The sequence below is a fragment of the Octopus sinensis genome, linkage group LG7, assembly GCF_006345805.1.
Source record: "Octopus sinensis linkage group LG7, ASM634580v1, whole genome shotgun sequence".
In the NCBI taxonomy this organism is placed as follows: domain Eukaryota; kingdom Metazoa; phylum Mollusca; class Cephalopoda; order Octopoda; family Octopodidae; genus Octopus; species Octopus sinensis.
This window is the reverse complement of record NC_043003.1, coordinates 17,224,235-17,247,653: the sequence shown is the minus strand read 5'-3', so window position 1 is coordinate 17,247,653 and position 23,419 is coordinate 17,224,235. Positions and strand designations below refer to the sequence as shown.

The following is a 23,419-nucleotide window of genomic DNA, read 5'->3' as shown; positions in this document are numbered from 1 at the left end:
AAAGAATCAATGAAAAATATATTCCATTCAAATATAGTATATTTTTAACTGATTCTATAAATGACTTCATCAATCCACTATGTCATGGAATAGTCGTAAATCTTTCTTAAAGTTACAGTATAAAACATGACAACAAATTTTATGATTTCCTGTTTTTGTTGTTGTTTTATCCATTTGTTTATTTTATTTACTTATTTTTTTGAAGTTCCATATATTTATGATATTCCCCAAAATTTAGTTGGTATTGCATGCATACTGAAGTTAATCCATCACTCAGGAATTAACCAATATCTCACCACCACTTTTTTTTTTCACAGGTTTCTTTTAATATAACATTTTGTAATAATGGTTAAAGTTCAGCATTTATTATTTGGGTGTAAATACTGACATTTAACCACTGCAAAGAATATATATATATATATGCATGTACCAAATACATATATGCATATATATATATGTATATGTATATGTATATGTGTATATATATATATATATATATATACATATATATATTTGTATATGTACATACATATAGCTATAGATATATGTATGCCACTATTGCTAATGAGTGAAGGAAAAACAGAAATAATAATATATAAATATAAATAATAAATGATGCATGATTTTAAAAACATTTAATGAAAATGGTAATGATAGAGAAGTCTCATTGCAATTGAAAAGTTAATCTATGTTGTATAAGGCTTTTTTCTTTTATACACACACACACACACCACACACACACACACACCACACACACACACACATATATATATATTTATGCATAACAAAACATCACTTTGCTCGATATTTATTTACAAATATATATGTATGTAAATTAGCAAGATCTGTTTAATGAGTCATCATCGTCATTTCATATCTGCTTTCCATACCGGTATGGATTTGATGGATTGTTATTGGCCAAGTCATTTTGTTATTTAAAATTACTGCATTCCTAGGCAATCAGAAATGATATCTCATTTGTATGTGTTATTTTGGGTTTTGATATTATAACTGGATGCCGTTCTCAGTTCAATCACTCTACAGAGTGTACTGGGTACATTTTATTGTGATAGCAGTAGTGAAGTTGCCTTGTGATCCTGAAGGCTCTTCATATATATATTTATAAATATATATATAATTTTTTTCGTAATGAGATAAAAAACCAAGGCTCAGTAGATTTTAGAACATTATATATAGAAGGTCTTACAGCTGTTTCCAGGATATTTATTATATACCTTCATCAGAGATGGTGTGAGAGAATAGTTAAGTAATAGTTAATTTAGATATGATACAAAATAGAGAGTGAGGTGTAGGAAAGAAAATAAATGTGAGATATGTAGGGAAATTGAAGTTGTAGATCCATTTTTTAGGCAGAATGGTATATATGTAAGATTCCAATACTTTATGAGTAAAATCCAATAGTATTTGAAATTGGTCATTCCAAATATCAAGTCTATACACAGTGTATATATATATATATATAAGTAACTGAACACAACTTTATCATGGATTACAACTGTAACCACTCCATTTCGAATGCCATTACATGTAAGTGATTTTATGTGAAAAGTTATGCAATATTTGTGATTGACTATATTGGAGTGACACTTCATCAGACTAACATCAAGTTGTGTGTTCTTACACTGTGTTTATAAGAGCGTGAGTGTATGTATATACACTTAACTGCTATCAGTTATTCATTTAATGGATAAATCAATTATGTCAAACTATTTCTGTATTTACATTTATATATTGCTTATAAAGGCATTTTTTTATGTTGTAATTTTCTTATACTTCTTAACTCTTTCCAGTCCCTGATTGTGATCATGATGAAGTATATCTGTTTGATAAGGTTTGAATGAGGAGAATGAATTTGAATTAATTTGACCGAGTTTTATAATGTATTAGTATGGTAGCATGCCCAACTAAATGCCTTGTGATAATTAGTGTTGTCTCCTTCTGCTTTGAGCTTAGATTCTGTTGAGATCAACTTCTGCTTTGAGCTTAGATTCTGTTGAGTTCATCTTCTGCATTGAGCTTAGATTCTGTTGAGATCAACTTTTGCTTTGAGCTTAGATTCTGTTGAGATCAACTTTTGCTTTGAGCTTAGATTCTGTTGAGATCAACTTCTGCTTTGAGCTTAGATTCTGTTGAGATCAATTTCTGCTTTGAGCTTAGATTCTGTTGAGATCAACTTCTGCTTTGAGCTTAGATTCTGTTGAGATCAACTTTTTGTTTTATCCTTGTCAGATTGATAAGCTAAGAGCAGTGAAATAGTGATGATGATTAAATTGTTCATACCCCCAACTGTACCAAAGTCAAACATTCATATTTTGATTTAATATGAAATGAATTTTGTTATTTAGTGCTTTTTCCTCAACATTACATTTAAGAGTAATCACTTTGCAATTAATTATGAGACTTCTCAATTTAAAACATAGAAATTGTGTATACGGAATTAGTTTGTAGTAAATAATTATAATTAACTTAATGAACACTAAAATTATAAGATGAAAACATGAATTTTCGGGGGGGAATCTTTTGGACCATACTTACTATCAAAGTTCAACTTAATGGTAGCATTGCTCTCTCCAAGATCATTCTTCGCCACGATTTTATAAGACCCTGCATCAGCATTACCAACGTTTTTTATTTCTAGTGTGAGGGCATAAGCCTTGGGCCCTTTCGGATCCATGCGCATTGTAATGTTGCCTGAAAGGAAATAATTGTATCAATACATATTTTTATAACATGAATAATTTTACTTATAGAAGTATTAATATGATTTGAATTTCAAACTGTTATTAAATCTTAATAATACTCTATATGCTGAAATTTAATGTCTATTTAAACTACTAAGATACATATTGTTATGAATGTTGTCAGCTTATATTGTAGTCCAAATTTTCTCTTCATAAACAGATTCAGCAGATAACAATTCTCAAAGGCAATTAAATAGACTAATAGTTTGATAAAAAACATATATTGCATAAAACTGATATTTTGGTAATCTTCTTTAATAGCAATATTAGATACATGTCATATAAATATTAATGCATTAACAGATTGCGGGTTACTGGTAAGTTCCAGCGAACAAAATCTGCAACCTGGTTTTGATGCCTAACTATACCAGTTTCACCTCACTTATGCTTGTTTAAATATTTGGTGCTGTTGTTGCTATATGTTCCTTCTTGAGCCATGCCAGGCTCATAAGAGCCGTTTTTCCGGTTTCATCGGCATATAGGTTCCCCACCTGGATGGGACGCTGGTCTGTTGCAGGTGAGCTTCTAGATGCAGGAGAAAAAAGTGAGAGAAAGTTGTGGCGAAAGAGTCAGCAGAAGTTTACCATTACCTTCTGCCAGAGTTGCATGGAGCTTAGGTGTTTTCACTCATAAACACACACATCACCTGGTCTGAGATTCGAACCCACAATCCCTCAACCATGAGTCCGCTTCTCTAACCATCAGGCCATGTGCCTCCACAAATATTTGGTACTACCTCAGAAATCTATATCAACAATCAGCTTTATCTGTGATCATTCTCACATCTTTTATGATCTTCATGAAAGCATTAATGTCACACTAATTTCTTGCACTCTATAGGTCTGATTCCTTGTGTGACTCTGTAAGAAGTGTGTTCTCAGGTTATGTTAAAAGTAGCTTTCCAGTGTGATTATGTCAGAACACTAACATTTGACGGATATTTGTCCTCATCTTGTTTGTTGTTGATGAGAAGAAATATCTGTCAAATGTAAATAAGGTAAATAATATAAATAATGTATATAATTCTTCATCTCTAAAATTCTCACTGAATTAGCTCCGCTGATTGACAGGTGACAGTCTCATTTAGAGAATGCGTGGGCTAAGACTACATGCCTTCATTGGTCAGTTAAAGTTGAGACAGTGTCACATGACAACTTGCTGGGGCTGCCTGCTGGAGCCTAGCAGCAGGTATTTAAAGGGAAAAAAATTGACAAGACAGTCAGTCGCCCGCTGGCACTCCTTGACGCTACATCGAAGAGGTCAGGGAACAGAAGAAAGAAGAAGAAAGAAGACATGCGCCCAACACCAGAGCTGAAGACACCTCCGAAAGGGGGAGGGGTGGGTGCCATGTCAAAACGGTAGAGGAGTAGGGGCCGAAATCGGATGTAGTTCTTCCTGATAATGTCTTGAGCTAACTGGATCCTATAAAGGAGCTTTTGTGGTAGCAGACCACGAAACACAGTTGAAATTCCTAAACCACTGTACTAATCACTAAAGTTTACATAACACTAACTGTTTCAGAACTTTGGCTCATATGTAAATAAACTTCCTTAATTACTATTGTTTAGTGCAAGGAAAGTTTGTAAAAGCATTTGCCCTTGCAATATGAAATTGCCAGCATTTAAAAAACTGTCCTAGTCAAAGCTAAGATGCCAATGAACATATTAAACAATAATTTTCCACAAGTGTTATATGCTTGAATTTGGAACTTCTTGATAGCTTATAATTTTTTCACATTAGCAAATTATAATTAAAAGAAAAACTATTGTGTATAAGGCATAATATCTGTGAAAATAAGTGAATGAGACTGAAAGAAAACAGTGCTAAAATGTAAATACAACTGACAAGAGTTCAAGCCTTTATCAGTTGGGAAACTGTATCTGTTTGCTTGTTGTACTACAAAAAGCAGCAAAATGCTTCTCAGATCCCACCCTACTATACTAAAAAAAAAAGCAATGATATATATTGGAAAATGTAGTTCTAGAGACTATTGAAAAATAATAGAAAAGGTGGGATAGTCATGGCTGGAACATATATGATCAGCTAGAAAAATAAAATAAAATCCACTGGAATTATATAGTATGGTTTTAAAATATTAGGTTACAGTTTGATGTTTATGGAGCAATTTAGTGACTGAGTATCTGGTTTCAAATCTGTACTAGGCTGAGAGTCTGCTAAATTTTTACAAATAAAAACACTGAAATAAAGGAAATATTCATTAATATTAAGATAGTTTGTTAGTTACCTCCTGCTGCTAATTTTGTGTCATCACGGAACCATTCAATTGTAGGTTTTGGATCTGCACTGAGTTGACATTCCATCACAAGATTCTTACCAACTTGGCGAGTTGCTGGTTTGGTAGTGAAATTTGGTGCCAAGCCCTCTTGTCTGTAGATAAGAATTAAAGATTTTTAAATATAAGCTTCATCACTAAGTTGTTATATCTAAACAGAAATAAAGCTAACTATATTTATTTTAAAATTTCATAAATATCTCATATTTTTCAATTCCAGTAATAGCAGACAAATCCCAATAAAGTTTTCTTTTTCTCTCTCGTCACCACCTAGGCAACGAAGTCTGTAGTGGGGGTAGCTGCTCTGAGAGTGTAACAACTTGAGTAAGAATAGCCTGGGAAAAGTTCCGGGAGCTCCTACTTCTACTGGCAACTAAGGGCTTCTCGCTCAGGGTGAAAGGTAGACTGTACGATGCATATGTGTGAACTGCCATGCTACACAGCAGTGAAATATGAACCATGAAAGCTGAGGACATGCGTAGGCTTGAAAGAAATGAAGCTAGTATGATCTGCTGGATGTGTAATGTCAGTGTGCATACACGACAGAGTGTAAGTATCCCGAGAGAAAAGTCGGGCATAAGAAGCATCAAATGTGGTGTGCAAGAGAGGCCTCTGCATTGGTATGGCCATGTCTTATGTATGAATGAAGACAGCTGTGTGTGGAAGGGCCACTCCTTAACTGTACAAGAAACTTGTGGAAGAGGTAGATCCAGAATGACATGGGAAGGGGTTGTGAAGCATAACCTTTGAACATTGGGCCTCACAGAGGCAATGATGGGAGACTGGGACCTTTGGAGATTGAGAAGACCTGGCAACTAAAGTGAGATTGCAGCTACGTATGTCTAGCCCTGATGCGTCGAACAATATAATATGCTTGAGAAGACCTGTTGAGTCAAGTAAAACCACTATCGTTGCTGTGGCCAGTGCCCCCTGACCGGCTTCCATGCCGGTGGCACATAAAAAGCACCAACCAATCATGGCTGATGCCAGTACCTCCTGACTGGCTTTTGTGCTGGTGGCATGTAAAAAGCTCCATCTGAATGTGATCGATGCCAGGCCTGCCTGGCTGGCTCCCATGCTGGTGTCACGTAAAAAGCAGCCACTACGCTCTCGGAGTGGTTGGCATTAGGAAGAGCATCCAGCTGTAGAAACTTTGCCAGATCAGATTGGAGCCTGGTGCAGCCTCCTGACTCTCCAGACCTCAGTCAAATTTGTCCAACCCATGCCAGACGTTAAACGATGATGATGATGATCATCATCATCATCATAAAAATTAAATCAACTAGTTGCATCATGGATAGTATACATTTAAAAAGTAATATAATCTTTATAATTAGAATACAACTAGAACATTGAAGAAAAAGTTTTTGGCTCCATCACAATATCCACAATTCTTCAGTGCATTTATTACACAAATGGAGTATATTTTACTTTAAGTAAAATATTATCTTCACACAGTGGACACACATTCTATGAAAGATGCTCAAATTTTCAAATTGTACTTAAAATTTTATTACATGTAGCACTTAACTAATTTAACTTTGCTTACCACATAGAAAATTCAATGCTATGACCATTAAGCAAACAAACAAACCGGTAGCTACAGCAAGTTTGTTTAAGATTCAACAACCATAGGAAAGCTATGGAAGACCAAAGCATCCATACTGATGTCCTAAACATTTAGTATTCACTTAATTACAAAACATTAGGGATTGTTGCTATTTCTTAATCAATATTGCTAACAGCTATTAAGAACTGTTTTTCGACTGATACTATAGTTTTGTAAAGGTTATTGTCATTACTAGTTTATAATTCTTGTAAGAACGATATTTTCGTACAAAACCATATTATGCATTCACATTTTTTAAATAAAAGAATATGTGTATTCTAATATTCCATCTGTGGCAAGATTTGGAAATATTTCAGCAATAATATTTATAAATATGCTTCTTTGTATGTTATTGTTCACAGTAAATGACTTCAGAATTTCTAATAAACATTTATCAAAACTATAAAATATTTTTATTAGTGCAGGTTGGTTAGATTCTCTCTGTTCAGTATACATCCTATGAATTAGTTTCTGTTTGGCAGACATCTGTGGATGTGCGTGGCTTAGTGGTTAGGGTGTCAGCCTCATGATCGTAAGATTGTGGTTTCAATTCCTAAACCGGGCGACGCGTTGTGTTCTTGAGCAAAACACTTCATTTCACGTTTCTCCAGTCCACTCAGCTGGCAAAACTGAGTAACGCTGCGATGGACTGGTGTCCCGTTCAGCTCGGGAACGCATACGCCATGGAAACCGGGAAACCAGGCCCATGAGCCTGGCTAGGCTTTAAAAAAGGGCGCATTTATTTAATTTTTTTACACAATGTGTTCCCCAGCTGTACGGGACGCCAGTCCATCGCAGCGTTACTCATTTTTGCCAGCAGAGTGGACTGGAGTAACGTGAAATGAAGTGTTTTGCTCAAGAATACAACGCGTTGCCCGGTCCAGGAATCGAAACCACAATCTTACGATCACGATGCTGACACCCTAACCACTAAGTCACGCGCCTCCATATTGCTAAATATTGGTGGTAAATAATTAAAATTTTACAAACAACACAGGAAGTAAACCTTTTTAATTTATTTTTATAGTAATGTGAAGTAAACATCTAAACTTCAAAGAAATCGTTATTCATTACTCTCATCAAAAGGTTAATGTACTTTCATACATTATACAAGAATATAAATTATATAATTATAAACAAAGTATATGATTTATTTAGAGAAAAAGCGATACTGAATATTATTTTTGACAGTGGAATGTGAAATAGATAAAGCTATAAATAATAACGTTTAGAGATTGGGTCAAAATATATTTGGGCGAGAGAAGTCGAAGGCCACTCATGGGTCTGAAGCCTATATATTCTCTATCCATGTCAGACGTTCTACCATTGTACCAAAGTGATCCGGTGAATACTGAATGTTTTCGTTTTGTACTGTTTTTATTGTGGAGGCGCGTGGCTTAGTGGTTAGGGTGTCAGCACCATGATCGTAAGATTGTGGTTTCGATTCCTGGACCGGGCGTCGCGTTGTGTTCCTGAGCAAAACACTTCATTTCACGCTGCTCTAGTCCACTCAGCTGGCAAAAATGAGTAACGCTGCGATGGACTGGCGTCCCGTCCAGCTGGGGAACACATACGCCATTGAAACCGGGAAACCGGGCCCATGAGCCTGGTTAGGCTTTAAAAAGGGCGCATTTATTATTTTTGTTTACTGCTTTTATTAGAAACAATAGATTGCTTATGTTAAACATTATTAATATTTGGTCTGGATAGAAATTTTAAATATATAGAACCTTAGTTACATCCTTTACTTTTTTAAAGCAGTTGTAACCTTCTGACTTGACACCATTACACATCTATCTTGGAACTGAAGATGTTTACATATTCGCTATTAGTCAAATATATGGTAAGTTATGAGGAAATACGTATTTAAAAGCTTACTTTCATTCATAACTGTTCTCAGATTCAACATGATACATTTCATAGAATATTTTTTTTTTTGAGAAAAGAAATTCTATTTAATACTCTTTAAAAATATTGAACTTATTTTGAAAAATAATATTTGCTAATGTTTACCATAACTTGTAGGCGTAGGAGTGGCTTACCAACCACATGGTTCCGGGTTCAGTCCCACTGTGGGGCACCTTGGGTAAGTGTCTTCTACTATAGCCTCGGGCCGACCAAAGCCTTGTGAGTGGATTTGGTAAGGAAAACTGAAGCCCGCCGTATATATATATATATATATATATATATATATATATGTACGTGTGTGTATAAGTTTGTGTGTGTCTGTGTTTGTCTCTCCAACATCACTTGACCGCTAGTGTGGTTACGTCGCTGTAACTTAGCGATTCGGCAAAAGAGACCGATAGAATAAGTCCTGGGGGTGATTTGCTCGACTAAATGACTGAAACAAGTAAAAGAGTATAACTAGAAAATAGGGTTATAGTTCTTTTCTACTATGGTAAATGATATTTTTAATATATTTTGATTTTGTATTATTTAGGAAAATTTGAGTGGTTAACTAAACTGCATGGCTGCATTTTTTAGCAAACATAATTGATAGTAGTAGGTTGTAACTTGCAAAATAAATGTAATCAAACTTTGAGACTGTCAAAACAAAATGAAAGACGTAGATTTCAGCTTGCCTAATACTTAAAGATCATTGGTTTCAGTCATAGAACTTTGGTTATGCTGGGGTGCTGTCTTTAAGAGTTTAGTCATCCTCATTAGTCCCAATACCCTTTTCAGGGAGTTGCTAACTTTATTGATCTTTGTTGACCACTAACTTACAGAAAGTGGAGGCACATGGCCTAGTGGTTAGAGCAGCGGACTCGCGGTCGAGGGATCGCGGGTTCGAATCTCAGACCGGGCAATGTGTGTGCTTATGAGCGAAGCACCTAAGCTCCACACGGCTCCGAACTTCTGCTGACTTTTTTGCCACAATTTTCTCTCACTCTTTTCCCCTGCATCTTGCCGCTCACCTGCGACGGATCGGCATCCTGTCCAGGTGGGGAACCTATACGCTTAGGAAACCGGGAAACCGGCCCTTATAAGCCAGGCGTGGCTCGAGAAGGAACAAACAACAGCAACAAGTTAGAGAACACAATGGGAACATGTGCGCGTGTGGAATGTACCTATAAACCCGCGCACACATATAAGTGCGTATATATGTGGTCTAAATATCTTTGTTGTTTATATTTATACACATAAACGACAACATACTTTATAAACAATTTTGTAGTAAGTTGTGACCCCCTTCGGTCATGAATGACCATGGGATTGCACCTAGAAAGTTACCCTCCGAGGCACAAGTCTGGGCAAGGTTGTTTATGGAAGACCAGCAGTCGCCCAAGCATACCAGCCTCCCCTCTCTACGCCACCGATGTTATCCAAGGGAAAGGCAAAGGTCGATACAGCTTGGCACCAGTGATGTCGCAACTCATTTATTAACGTGCAAGTGGCTGAGCACCCCACAGACACATGTACCCTTATCGTAGTTCTCGGGGAGATTCAGCGTGACACAGAGTATGACAAGGCTGGCCCCTTTGAAATACAAGTACAACAGAAACAGGGAGAAAGAGTGAGAGAAAGTTGTGGTGAAAGAGTACAGCAGGGTTTTCGCTCAATAAACACTCACAAATGCCCGGTCTGGGAATTGAAACCGCGAGTCCGCTGCCCTAACCACTGGGCCATTGCGCTTCCACTTTTATAAACAATATGTTCATGATTACACACATGCACACACGTGTGCACATGCGTGTGTGCAAATAGGGAACAAATTTTCTTCCAAACAAGTTTTATTAAAGACAAGACTGCTTTCGTGTTTTATCTTTATTATCAAATATTTTCCATCTTTCCTTATTATTATTTCATGTTTAGTTTGAAACAATAGTTCTCTTAAATTAACCCTTCAAAACTTTCTCGACCTCATTATCACAATAAAATGATAATAATGCTATGGTGTACGCATACTTTGCAGTAGGTTGCAAAGGATCGTGAAAATACTTATATAACTGATAAAATCGTCATGCTAGATTTAAAATTATTCATGGGTTAACTCTTTGTAGATTCCTTGTATATCCATTTACATATGCTTTATGTGTGCTTTGATGTTTGGATTGTATTTTGCTATTAGTAATATTCCATAATATTTCATAATAAATCTTCTCATTTGTGGAATTCTGTATAAAATATGTTGTAGTGTCAATCAGTGTTTTTCTAAATTTTCTTTAGTGAAATGCATTAGAATGAGTTTACAGTGATTCTTTGAAGTATACTCTACACGTTTTACGCTTTGACCGCGGCCATGCTGGAGCACCGCCTTTAGTTGAGCAAATTAACCCCAGGACTTATTTTTTGTAAGCCTACTTCTTAAACACACCAGCATCGGTTGTCAAGCGATGCTGGGGCGGGGTGCAAACACAGACATACACACCTATATATAAATACACACATACATATATACGACGGGCTTCTTCCAGTTTCCATCTACCAAATCCACTCATAAGGTTTTGGTCGGCCCGAGGCTATAGTAGAAGACACTTGCCCAAGGTGTCATGCAGTGGGACTGAACCTGGAACCATGTAGTTGGTAAGCAAGCTACTTACCACACAGCCACTCTTGCGCCTATATGCATAAACAACCAAAAAGAAAGTGTAGTACTTGTGCATCTGGTATAAAAGTTCAAGTCTCGAACTTTTATACCACTTCCGTGTTTATAATGAAATTTGTTGGTTGTCTGAAATATATTTCGCAGTTAAGCAGGATGTAGCTTAAAAGGCAGGAATTCCATTCTTGTATTTTTTTAATACATTCTAACGATGAGTTTGTGGTTAGACATGATATTTATGCCACAAACACACAGATAGATGGATAGATTGATAGATAGGGAAATAAACAGACAGGCAGAATACTCGTGTGTATGTTTGTGTATACAATTGAGGAGCTTCTACACATTTTCCAGGACAAATTCTATTCACACGACTTCAGTCAACCCAAGGCTAGAAAACAATTGTCCAAGGAGCTGTGCAGGGGCATCGGACTCAAAACCACATGGTAGCGAAGAACGCCTTATTCAAATATCCACATCTGTGACTGTATATATAATGTTATATATACTTATGCGGCGTGGAAATAGATGCTAGGGTTAAACTTTGATCAGATAAGCATAGTACCATAAGTCAAATTCCTTATTTATATATAGTATAAATTTTAGACGTTACCCATTCTCATTTTATACTTAATCCTTAATTTCTTCTCTGGATTAACCTTTCAATTGTACCATTTTGTTATTTAAGTACAATTCAGTGTTTTATTTGAGGAAAAGCAAAAATATTGATGTAGACGTTAAAAAACACTGACATTACACAATTAATAGTGGAGGCGCGTGGCTTAGTGGTTAGGGTGTCAGCATTATGATCGTAAGATTGTTGTTTCGATTCCTGGACCGGACGACGCGTTGTGTTCTTCAGCAAAACACTTCATTTCACGTTGCTCCAGTCCACTCAGCTGGCAAAAATGAGTAACTCTGCGACGGACTGGCTTCCCGTTCAGCTGGGGAACGCATACGCCATAGAAACCAGGAAATCGGGCCCATGAGCTTGGCTAGGCTTTAAAAAGGCGCATTTATTAATTTTTTTTTTTACACAATTAATAAAAATACATTTAATTGAATTTTATCATTGATACAGAATGCCGATAGAATGACAGTATAATTAATATAATTTATTTTAATGACTTCGAGGTGCGTTCATCATTAAAATTTAATAATTATTTTGTAGATAGAAAGAAACAAATTTTTAAAAGTATAAACCTAAACTCCAAAGAAATATTAATCTGAGTACTGAGTACATGCCCCACAATCCTTAGTGAGCAGAAAGTGACGATAGAAATGTTAATTTGACGGAAATGTTAGTATTCATTGCCTTCTCATCCTCTTCAAAACCAGCTAAATCGACAGAGTTAATGTTTCTCTTAAATAATTGCAAGTTGCTGACTGAATTTAAAATATGAGCAGGGAGGGAATTCCAGAGGACCGGCGTTGTGAGGAAAAAACAGACTGAATGTAGTGATTAGTGCGGGGGTCGGGTGTTACGATATGAGTGCTTAGCGAAGAAGAAATGAATGAATTGGTAGTCCCTGAGAGGAGGAGTTAGCAGGAAAGTAGCCAACTCTAAGGATCAGAGGCCAATGTAATAGCAGTAAAAAGAAAGAAAAATGGAAAAAGGATAGACAACAGTGTTTGTGAACCAAACACTGGTGTTGGTCAGCGTCTGCATGCCAATCAATCAGATGAGCTTTTGGGTATATGCAGTTTTGTATGTTTGTATGAATGGGAGCAATAGTCTCTTATTGGTCTCACTTTAGCTTCGTAGCGGTTCAACTGTTAATGAGGTGCTGGTGTCATGAGACAGGATTTCAGCGCAAACTCACCAAACTTTGTTTTCAATCAATTTTCAGGGAAGAATCTAAGAATTTTTCCAACAGGTGGAGATTAAAGATAGTTTTGTAAAGCACTCTCTTTTTCATAATAAACCATCACCATAAAACCCTAGACATTATTGTCCCAAGTCCCAGGACTTATAGGGCCGGTTACCAGGTTTCTATGGCGTATGAGGGATTGCTATCACACCTCCCCTAAAAGGGATGCCAGTAACAAGGTTACTCATTTACTGCTGAGTGAATTGGAGCAACATGAAATGAAGTGTTTTGCTCAAGAGCACAACGCAGGACCCAGTCCAGAAATTGAATCAGTGACCTTGTGATCTTGAGTACAGCATCCAAAGCCACGTATCTTCACTCATTATAATGCAATTACAAGGTAATTTGGTAAAATATTGCGGTATTAAAAGTATTAAATGTAAATCTTTTCAGAGATACATATTTAGTGAAGCAAGTTTTCTAATTCTGCATAAGTGAGCAGATTCTTTTTATCTTGGAAATATTCAGTGTCATACAATGGCAATTTATGTGGACATCACTAGAATAGGGTTTCCATAAAATGCTTTAATTATTTCCATTTTCAGAGAGACTTGGATAATAAGATGAACAAATATACAATAGTTCAAATGGGGATCAATTTGAAAATTATTTTTTATCTGTTACATGCTTCGATATTCTGAATACGACCATGCTGGGGCATACTTTGAAGGATTTTTGTCGAACAAATCGACTCCAGTACTTACTTTAAGCCCGATACTTATTCTGTCGGTCTCTTTTGTGGAGACGCTAAGTTACGGGTACGTAAACATACCAAAAGTAGAGTCCCGTAGCGAACAGTTAAAACGAGGGAGACAACCATAATATTTGGCGGGATTAGAAGTTTGTATTTGAAATTCAGAAGTAAGGAAAATGCACAGAATATATAAATTTAAATTTTTTGCTAACTTACTACAAAGTTCAAACACGATTGATTTGCTCAAGAAATCATAAAATCTCAGTTTAACTGAATATTTTTAAAAACACGCATGCTTTCAAAATAGTCTACATTAATCACAGGAAAGTATAATTTTTACGTTTGCGTTAAGCAATGTACGGTATTATCCATACAATTTCAAAATAAGGTGATTAAAATAAAAAAAGCAACAAGGATATCCAGAGGTAATGCAGTACGATCGTTTCATTTTAAGTTGATGTAATGAAATGATTGCATTGTTCAATTAAACGGTGTTGCATGAAACGATCGTACTGCATTACCTCTGGATATCCTTGTTGCTTATTTTGATTTATATATATATATAATATATATATATATATATATATATATATAGAGAGAGAGAGAGAGAGGAGAGAGAGAGAGAGAGAGGTGATATTTTCAGTTAAATGTACTCACTGATTTTGGGCTCCTCCTGCAAAAGATAAATAAACAATTTGTTAATAATATGATAACAAAAGAAAAGTAATAGTGAAACATCTAAAGACAGAATATTTAACAAATATACTTGTATTTCAATGGTTTGAACAAGAAAAAACAAAATCTTATACCTTGAGCTATGCAAGTAAATAAAAAGTGTAATGACTATATAAATATAAAATTACTGTATGTAAATATGCATAATATGTGTTTAACACATACACACATGTATGTATACACACATATATGTATCTAACAATCGTTTAATTAGTTGGATATTTAACTAATTGACTAACAAAGGAGTGAAATTGAACCAGTGCGTGTTTTACTAATATTGGCATAATGACTCTCCCTAGACACAACAAAATTTATTTCAACACTCGAATTCACATAAAGAATCTTGTAAACCAAATACAAAACTATATATATATATATATATATATATATATATATATATATATATATAATATAAATTAGAGATAAAACCACTATTATGCAATTCAAACAACGAAAGACATAAACCAAAACATAAATAACAAATAAAAAATATTAAAAAAAATATAAATAGATCACAAAAAGGATAAAAATGAGTAATCAATATATAATAAGTAAAAAAAACTACGTACGTTTCATCGCTTTAATTAAATTCGAATTACAATTAAATTAAAATTATGTCTATCATTGTTTCAATTGCATAATAGCGGTTTTATCTCTAATTTAATTTTTCCCTGTAAGTTTGGAGTTATACTCCCTAATATTATTTATATATATATATATATATATATATATATGGATTGATATATGGATGTACACAGAATACTCGTTTGACAGTTTAATATGTATTGTATGTATAAATGACCCACTACAAAACTTAGCATATAGTTACTTAAGGTATGTATAAAAAGACAACAGAAACCTTGTTTAAAATGTAAATTAGAAAGAATAAACATCGAAAGCTGCTAAACAAGATAACAGAAATATTTGTAACAGGGTTTATGCTTATTTATATAAAGTATGTAATCATATTTTGAGAGCCTTTCTAGTTTGCGAATCTATGTTCTTTGCTATGATCATTAAGCAGAAAAACGATGAGTAAAATAACCAAATTTTCTTTAGAAAGTTATAATGATTTATTTTCATCAGTTTCATTATTTAGTTTAATCATTATGGAAAATATGAAATTAAGAAGGAAAATATTATCAAAACATTTGTATATAATGTTATATATTGCTCTCTACAATACTTTGTTTCAAGCATAAAGTACATGCATGCATGTATACATACACACATACATACATATAAACATAACATATATACTTATTTATATAGTAGGATCAAGAATGGAAGTGATTGTATTACATCTATTCATTCATTTCGATCGTTTCAACAATAAGTAATTCATGCATGCATGTAAAAATATGTATGTATATATACACACATATTTTTACAAACAGACATACATACACGTATATCTATGTATTTTTATGTAGAGATGTCTCTCTTCTTTGGTTGCAAAATCGTTTGTAAAGAGCAATAAATTCAGTTTTTACAACAGTCATTTCCTCCAAACTTCCTGAAGAAGAATATTTTGTACGGACCCCCAAAAACGATACCCCCTAAGCGCTTTAGATATATTTGTATTCTGTGATTTTTTTTACAGATATGTAATTGAGTTATATAATTATGACTAACTATTTTGACCCGTGCTTCGCTCGGGTTTTGGTGGTGATGGCAACCAAACGGTAGCCCCGAGCGACTAGCAACCCTCCTCACACCATTGCCCATCCCATTTACCCCCCCCCGTGTAAATTTTGGTGCCAATCCGACCCTATCTATCGCCCCTTAAACCGTTCCCATCCCAAAATGAGACAAACAACCAAGAAATCAAACAACTTTTACGCATTTCAGCTTTATAGATATTGATAGAGTCACATAGTTAACTCAAATATTCTAACGTAGCCCCATTCTTTTTATTGACGTCTCTTGTGATAAATAAAACCCCAAAGTTATACTTCGGAAGTAATTCTTGAAGTCATATGAACCAACGAACGGCCAAGTAATTTGCCGTTGCAAGGACAGAGAATGAAATTTATTTCAGCATGTCATCTCTTCTACGACAAGATATCTTACGATGACTAACTTATATTGAGTGAAACTTAATAACCAGTTGGTCTAATAAGCTGGGCCTCATTTCAGTGAGGGGTCCGGTACGCAATAACACCGTCGAGAGGAAGGTCTCGAAACGGCGCACATTCTCTCCTGGTGACTCCAAAAACTTCCTAGTATCCAGTATGCAGATCTTTCAACTGGTAGCACTTGCACTAGCAAGTTGTTTTTTTAAATGAAATAATGATTTTCTTTGTATGTGTTAGCATTGATGATATTCTTACTAACGAATGAAATAATTCACCGGACATTCGAAAATATTGTCAAATTAAATGTCATAACATGAAAAATAACCGCGGCACTATCTGTATTGCCAATGGAAACCAGAAGGAAAAAAAGAACTGAGTCAATCTATATTGATTTTGATATCTCTATCATATGTTCTAGTGACAACATATGAACACTAATAAAATTAGTAGACCACACACCTACTCATAATGAATACATGACATTCGAAAGCAGAACAAATAATTGAGCCAATTTATATCGATTTTGATATCTGTATCGCATATTATAATAACAATTTGGATACAACATGAAGAAAATTAGTAGACCAAACACATATTCATATTGAATAAATGATATTCTGTTTGTTGTGTATCTGCCAGTGCAACTTGTGACATTGGGTCGTATTGGGTAGGTCAACAACTAACATCGTTAATTATTTAGAACCGAAACTTGAAAAATAAAAGAAAAAATAGATATCCATCTATAGTTGTATTCGTCAATTGGAACATGGTAATCATATGTGATACAGATACTTGATTTTTTCGGATTTGAACTCTGCTGGTTGCATCTCGTTTAGAAAGACATGCTTTCGTCAAAAGAGGAGTCGAGGTTAGTAACTATAGAGTAGGTAAATAAAAGAACTATGAATCTACTTAACCAGTGTTTACGACAGTAACGGTTGCATTATAACACATCTGAATGATGTTGTGTATAATGCCATCAACCAGCAAAATTGTCTATTAGCTTCTAACTTTTTTCAGAAGTGATATGGCATGCTATCTGTAAACAGATTTGCCACAATAAAATAAGTACAAGAACTAAATACACGAAATAAGCAAACATCTATAAAGATATAAGCGGAACATTATATAATAATAAGAAGAAGAATAGTTTCAAATTTTGGCTCACGACCAACAATTTCTGGCGCAGGGATAATTCGATTAAGACCCCAGTGATCAATTGGTACTTATTTTATCGACCTAGAAAAGACGAACGGCAAAGTTGGCCACGGCAGAATTTGAACACAGAATGTAAAGGCTGACGAAATGCCGCTAAACATTTTGCCCGACGTGCTTATGATTCTGCCATCGAAGCTTTGGGAATAGTAACAAATGGCACTTTATGGTCAAACGACAGGAAACCCAAAGGCATCAGAATTTAAAATGTTCATATGGGTACTGTTCACACTTGAAGAAAGACACTATCAGCCTGATAATAATGGCCCAGTGGTTAGGGCAGCGGACTCGCGGTCGTAGGATCGTGGTTTCGATTCCCAAACCGGGCGTTGTAAGTGTTTATTGAGCGAAAACACCTAAAAGCTCCACGAGGCTCCGGCAGGGGATGGTGGTGATCCCTGCTGTACTCTTTCACAACAACTTTCTCTCACTCTTACTTCCTGTTTCTGTTGTACCTGTATTTCAAAGGGCCGGCCTAATCACTCTCTGTGTCACGCTGAATATCCCCGAGAACTACGTTAAGGGTACACGTGTCTGTGGAGTGCTCAGCCACTTACACGTTAATTTCACAAGCAGGCTGTTCCGTTGATCGGATCAACCGGAATCCTCGTCATCGTAACCGACGGAGTGCTTCCAATATATGAATTCTTGAAACTCTTTCAAAATCTTAAATATTACCACACATTGTTAACGAAATCTTAATTCTCGTTATTTGGTCTCAGTCTACTGCTTGAAACAAGTAAAAGATAAAAAAAGAGGTGTGTGTGTGTGTGGTGTGTGTGTGTGTGTGTGTGGTGTGTGTGTGTGTGTGTATTGGGTGTCCATAAATCACCCTTATAATTTGAAAACATCAGGAAAAAAAATGGAAAGTAGAAATAACTCAACAGAGTTCATTGGAAAGCGTAGCCAAAGTTTTATTATACGCATCTGGAGAGTGTAGCAGTAATTTTCTTGTATACGCACGCACACACACCCACACACACATCTTTTTAGGAACGGTAAATCTTCAAGCGGTTTACGTTATTGTTTATAGCTTTATTTGCTTCAAGAAGCACTGTTCCTAAAGAGAATTATGTCATGTTTTCGAAATTCCTAAATTCTTAACATGTCAATTACAGACAGACAGACAGACAGACAGACAGACAGACAGACAGACAGACAGACAGATAGATAGATAGACAGATAGATAGATAGATAGATAGATAGATAGATAGATAGATAGATAGATAGATAGATAGATAGATAGACAGATACATAGATGTATCCACTCTATAATTCTTAAATTACTATATATATATGTGCCTGCGTACGTCCATGCGTGTTCTTTCTGGCTTTGCTTCATGGGTTTCTTATCTTTCCATTACTTTAACCGTTTCAGCTTTAGAATACTTCTAAATATTGTTTTCAAATTTGGGCTCAAAGCCAGCAAAATCGGAGGAGGGCATAAGTCGATCGCATCGACAGACCCCCAGTACTCAACTGGTGCTTATTTTATCGGCCCCTAAAGGATGAAAGGCAAAGTAGACCCCGGTGGCATTTGAACACAGAACGTAAGGACGGGCGAAATAACGCTAGGCATAGTGCTCGGCGTACTAACGATTCTGTCAGCTCGCCGCCCTAGGTATAATAATAATAATAATAATAATAATAATAATAATAATAATAATAATAATCACACGTATTGAGAAGAGCATTGTCGATATGAGAACTGTTGCTGCTCATGTATTTTAATTTAACTTTAAAAAAAAAAAATGAACGAACTACTGAGTTTGGTTTAATGGCCTACCAATGTATGCTATGAGTTTCTTTGCCCTAAGAGTCGGGAAGACACTCGGCAAGAAATGGAAGCAAATTTGAAAGAAGAAAAAAAAAAGTAATAATAATAATAATGATCCTTTCTACTAAAGGCACAAGGCCTGAAATTTTGGTGGAGGGAGAGGACTAGTCCATTAGATCGACCCCAGTATTTAACTGGTACTTGTTTTATCGACACCGAAAGGATGAGAGTCAAAGTCGACCTCGGCGGAATTTGAACTCAGAACGTAAAGACGGACGAAATGCCGCTAAGCATTTCGCTCGGCGTGCTAACAGTTTTGCTAGCTTACCGCCTAAATATATTTCTAACTATTCTTTTCTGCTCTAACCACAAAGCCCGAAATTTCTGGAGAGGGGGCTAGTCGATTAGATCAACCCCAGTGCGCAACTGGTACTTAGTTTATCGACCCAGAAAGGATGAAAGGAAAAGTCGGCCTCGGCGGAATTTGAACTCAGAACGTAAAGACGGACGAAATGCCGCTAAACATTTCGCTCGGCGTGCTAACGATTCTGCCAGCTCGCCGCCTTAACACATTTCTAAATATTGCCACTTATTCATAACAAAGCATAACTTTCATGTGTGCAGCGGTTTGTATATTTATTTATATACGTACTGACACTGTTTAACGTAGTTTCACGTTATATTCAGCTACCCATCGATCACAATGGAACCAGTATTTATAATTAGCTAGGCTCAGGCTAAACCTGACAGTCTTTATCTATATATATGTAGCCAGTCGCCTGAAGAAATTATGAAGAATTTCCTGGTTTTCGTCTTCCGTTAATAATTTTGAAGCTCTGTGCCAACACAGATAGGTGGTATTATTTATAACTAATATTTTGTTTCAGCATTGAACTCACTCCTGGAGAGTGTTTGTAATCAAAGAATACATAGTCATACACACGTATATATATATATATATATATATATATATATATATATATATATATATCTAAATATATGTGTGCGTATGTAAATATATATTTCTTTACTACCCACAAGGGGCTAAACATAGAGGGGACAAACAAGGACAGACAAAGGGATTTAGTCGATTAAATCGACCCCAGTGCGTAACTGCTACTTAATTTAATCGACCCCGAAAGGATGAAAGGCAAAGTCGACCTCGGTGGAATTTGAACTCAGAACGTAACGACAGACGAAATACGGCTACGCATTTGGCCCGGCACGCTAACGTTTCTGCCAGCTCGCCGCCTTAAATATATACGTATATACACAGGGGCAGGCTTAGCTGTGTAGTAAGAAGCTTGCTTCTCAACCACATGGTTCTGGGTTCATTCTCACTGCATGGCACCTTAGCCAAGTGTCTTCTACTATAGCCTCGGGCCAGCCAAAGCCTTGTGAGTGGATTTGGTAGATGGAAACTGAAAGAAACTTGTGTGTGTGTGTGTGTGTGTGTGTGTATGTGTGTGAGTTTGCCCCTCACCACCGCTTGACAACTGGAGTTGGTGTGTTTACATCCCCGTAACTTAGCGGTTCGGCAAAGATCCCGCTAGTATTAGGCTTAGTAAAAAAGAAATAAAATAAAATAAGTACTGGAGTGGATTAATCCGATTAAAACAAATTGGTCAAGGCTATGCTCCAGCATGGCTGTAGTCTAATGACTGAAACAAGTAAAAGATAAAGATTATGTATGTGCGTGTGTGTGTGTAAATGTATGTATGTGTATATATATATATGTATATGTGTGTGTGTGTGTATATATATTTTTTAAAACTTGTTTCAGTCATTTGACTGCGGCCATGCTGGAGCACCGATTTAATCGAGCAACTCGACCCCGGGACTTATTCTTTGTAAGTCCAGTCTCTTTTACCGAACCGCTAGGTGACATAAACACACCAGCATCGGTTGTCAAGCAATGCTAGGGGGACAAACACAAACATACATGCACACACATATATACATATATATACATATATACGACGGGCTTCTTTCAGTTTCCGTCTACCAAATCCACTCACAAGGCTTTGGTCGGCCCGAGGCTATAGTAGAAGACACTTGCCCAAGGTGCCACGCAGTGGGATTGAACCCGGAACCATGTGGTTGGTAAACAAGCTACTCACCACACAGCCACTCCTGCGCCTATATATGTAAAGGTAATGTACGGACACCCTGTCTGTCTATATATATATATATATATATAATATATATATATATATAAAGAGAGAGAGAGAGAGAGAGTGAGACAGGGTGTCCGTAAATTACCTTTATAATTCGGAAAAATAAAATCAGAACAAAAAAGGTAAACAAGAATAACTCGACAGAATTCATTGGAAAAGATAGGCAAAGCTTTATTGGTAACAACAACATACTTCCATACGGGTTCCATTGGTTACACTCAATAAATTACAATAAATTGTGGAAGTTGTAAAGAGAATTTATAGACACCCTACATATATATATATATATATATATATATATAGTGCATCCTTTCTAGTTACTACGTATCTGCTGGTGTCTGTACGCCAGTGAGTATGAGAGAGAGAGAGATAGAGTGTGTGTGTGTGTGTGTGTGTGTGTGTGTGTGTGTGTGTGTGTGTGTGTGTGTTTGTTAGACATCATGTCTTTATTCAGGTACTTATACACATTTTTAGAATTCAAGGTATTTCCTTTTTACCCTTGTTCTATTTCTACATCAAATCATTTCGCCATTTCTCTACATAGCACTGACATACATTTCTATTTTAAACGATTTTTTTCTCCTCTTTTTTTTTTTTTTTTTCTTCTGTGTGTGGTAAATATTTGGTTGGCTTGAAATAGCAAAGTGATTCTAAGTACTTGCTTGGTAGTATACTAATAACTACAGATCATCCACTAAGGGAAAGAGAAAAGAAAAGCAGGTAGTTGCTTTATGCATCATTTACATAAACATTATTATTATAGGCGCAGGAGTGGCTGTGTCGCAAGTAGCTTGCTTACCAACCACATGGTTCCGGGTTTAGTCCCACTGCGTGGCACCTTGGGCAAGTGTCTTCTACTATAGCCTCGGGCTGACCAAAGCCTTGTGAGTGGATTTGGTAGCCGGAAACTGAAAGAAGCCTGTTGTATATATGTATACGTATATATATATATATATATATATATTTGTGTGTCTGTGTTTGTCCCCCCAATACACTGGTGTGTTTACGTCCCCGTAACTTAGCGGTTCGGCAAAAGAGACCGATAGAATAAGTACTAGGCTCACAAAGAATAAGTCCTGGGGCTGATTTGCTCGACTAAAGGCGGTGCTCCAGCAGGACCGCAGTCAAATGACTGAAACAAGTAAAAGAGTAAAAGTGTATTATTATTATTATTATTATTACCCCCGCCTTAGCGAAGGCGGGGGGAAATTGTTTTCAGTCGTGTTTGTTTGCTTGTTTGTCTGTGGACAAGATATCTCAAGAACCGCTGGATGGATTCGGATGAAACTTTAAGGGATGTTTGGCCTCGTGACTGGCACGAACTGATTAGATTTTGGGGCCGATCCATTACCGGACAAGGATTCTGGATTATTTTTCGAAGCGGTCGAGTTCATTTTTAGTATTCTCGTTTGTGAGAGCAGTCAAGTTTATTTCAGATATTCTCATTTTAAAAATCATCTCTGGCTAAACGTAAAGACAGACGAAATACCTATTTCTTTATTACCCACAAGGGGCTAAACACAGAGGCGACAAACAAGGACAGACAAACGGATTAAGTCGATTACATCGACTCCAGTGCGTAACTGGTACTTAATTTATCGACCTCCGAAAGGATGAAAGGCAAAGTCGACCTCGGCGGAATTTGAACTCAGAACGTAA

At 36.0% G+C, this 23,419-nt stretch overlaps 1 protein-coding gene across 1 annotated transcript in view; it reads right to left on the bottom strand.

Moving 5' to 3' along the window:
* LOC115213975 (twitchin) overlaps positions 1 to 23,419 on the bottom strand; it is a 280,495-nt gene that overhangs the window by 206,964 nt on the left and 50,112 nt on the right. Inside the window, exons 3-5 of the mRNA XM_036504380.1 lie at positions 14,436 to 14,451; positions 5,008 to 5,150; positions 2,557 to 2,712 (exon numbers count right to left, since the gene is read on the bottom strand). Of these exons, the coding sequence (XP_036360273.1) occupies positions 2,557 to 2,712; positions 5,008 to 5,150; positions 14,436 to 14,451 (315 nt within the window). The remainder of the gene's footprint in view (positions 1 to 2,556; positions 2,713 to 5,007; positions 5,151 to 14,435; positions 14,452 to 23,419) is intronic.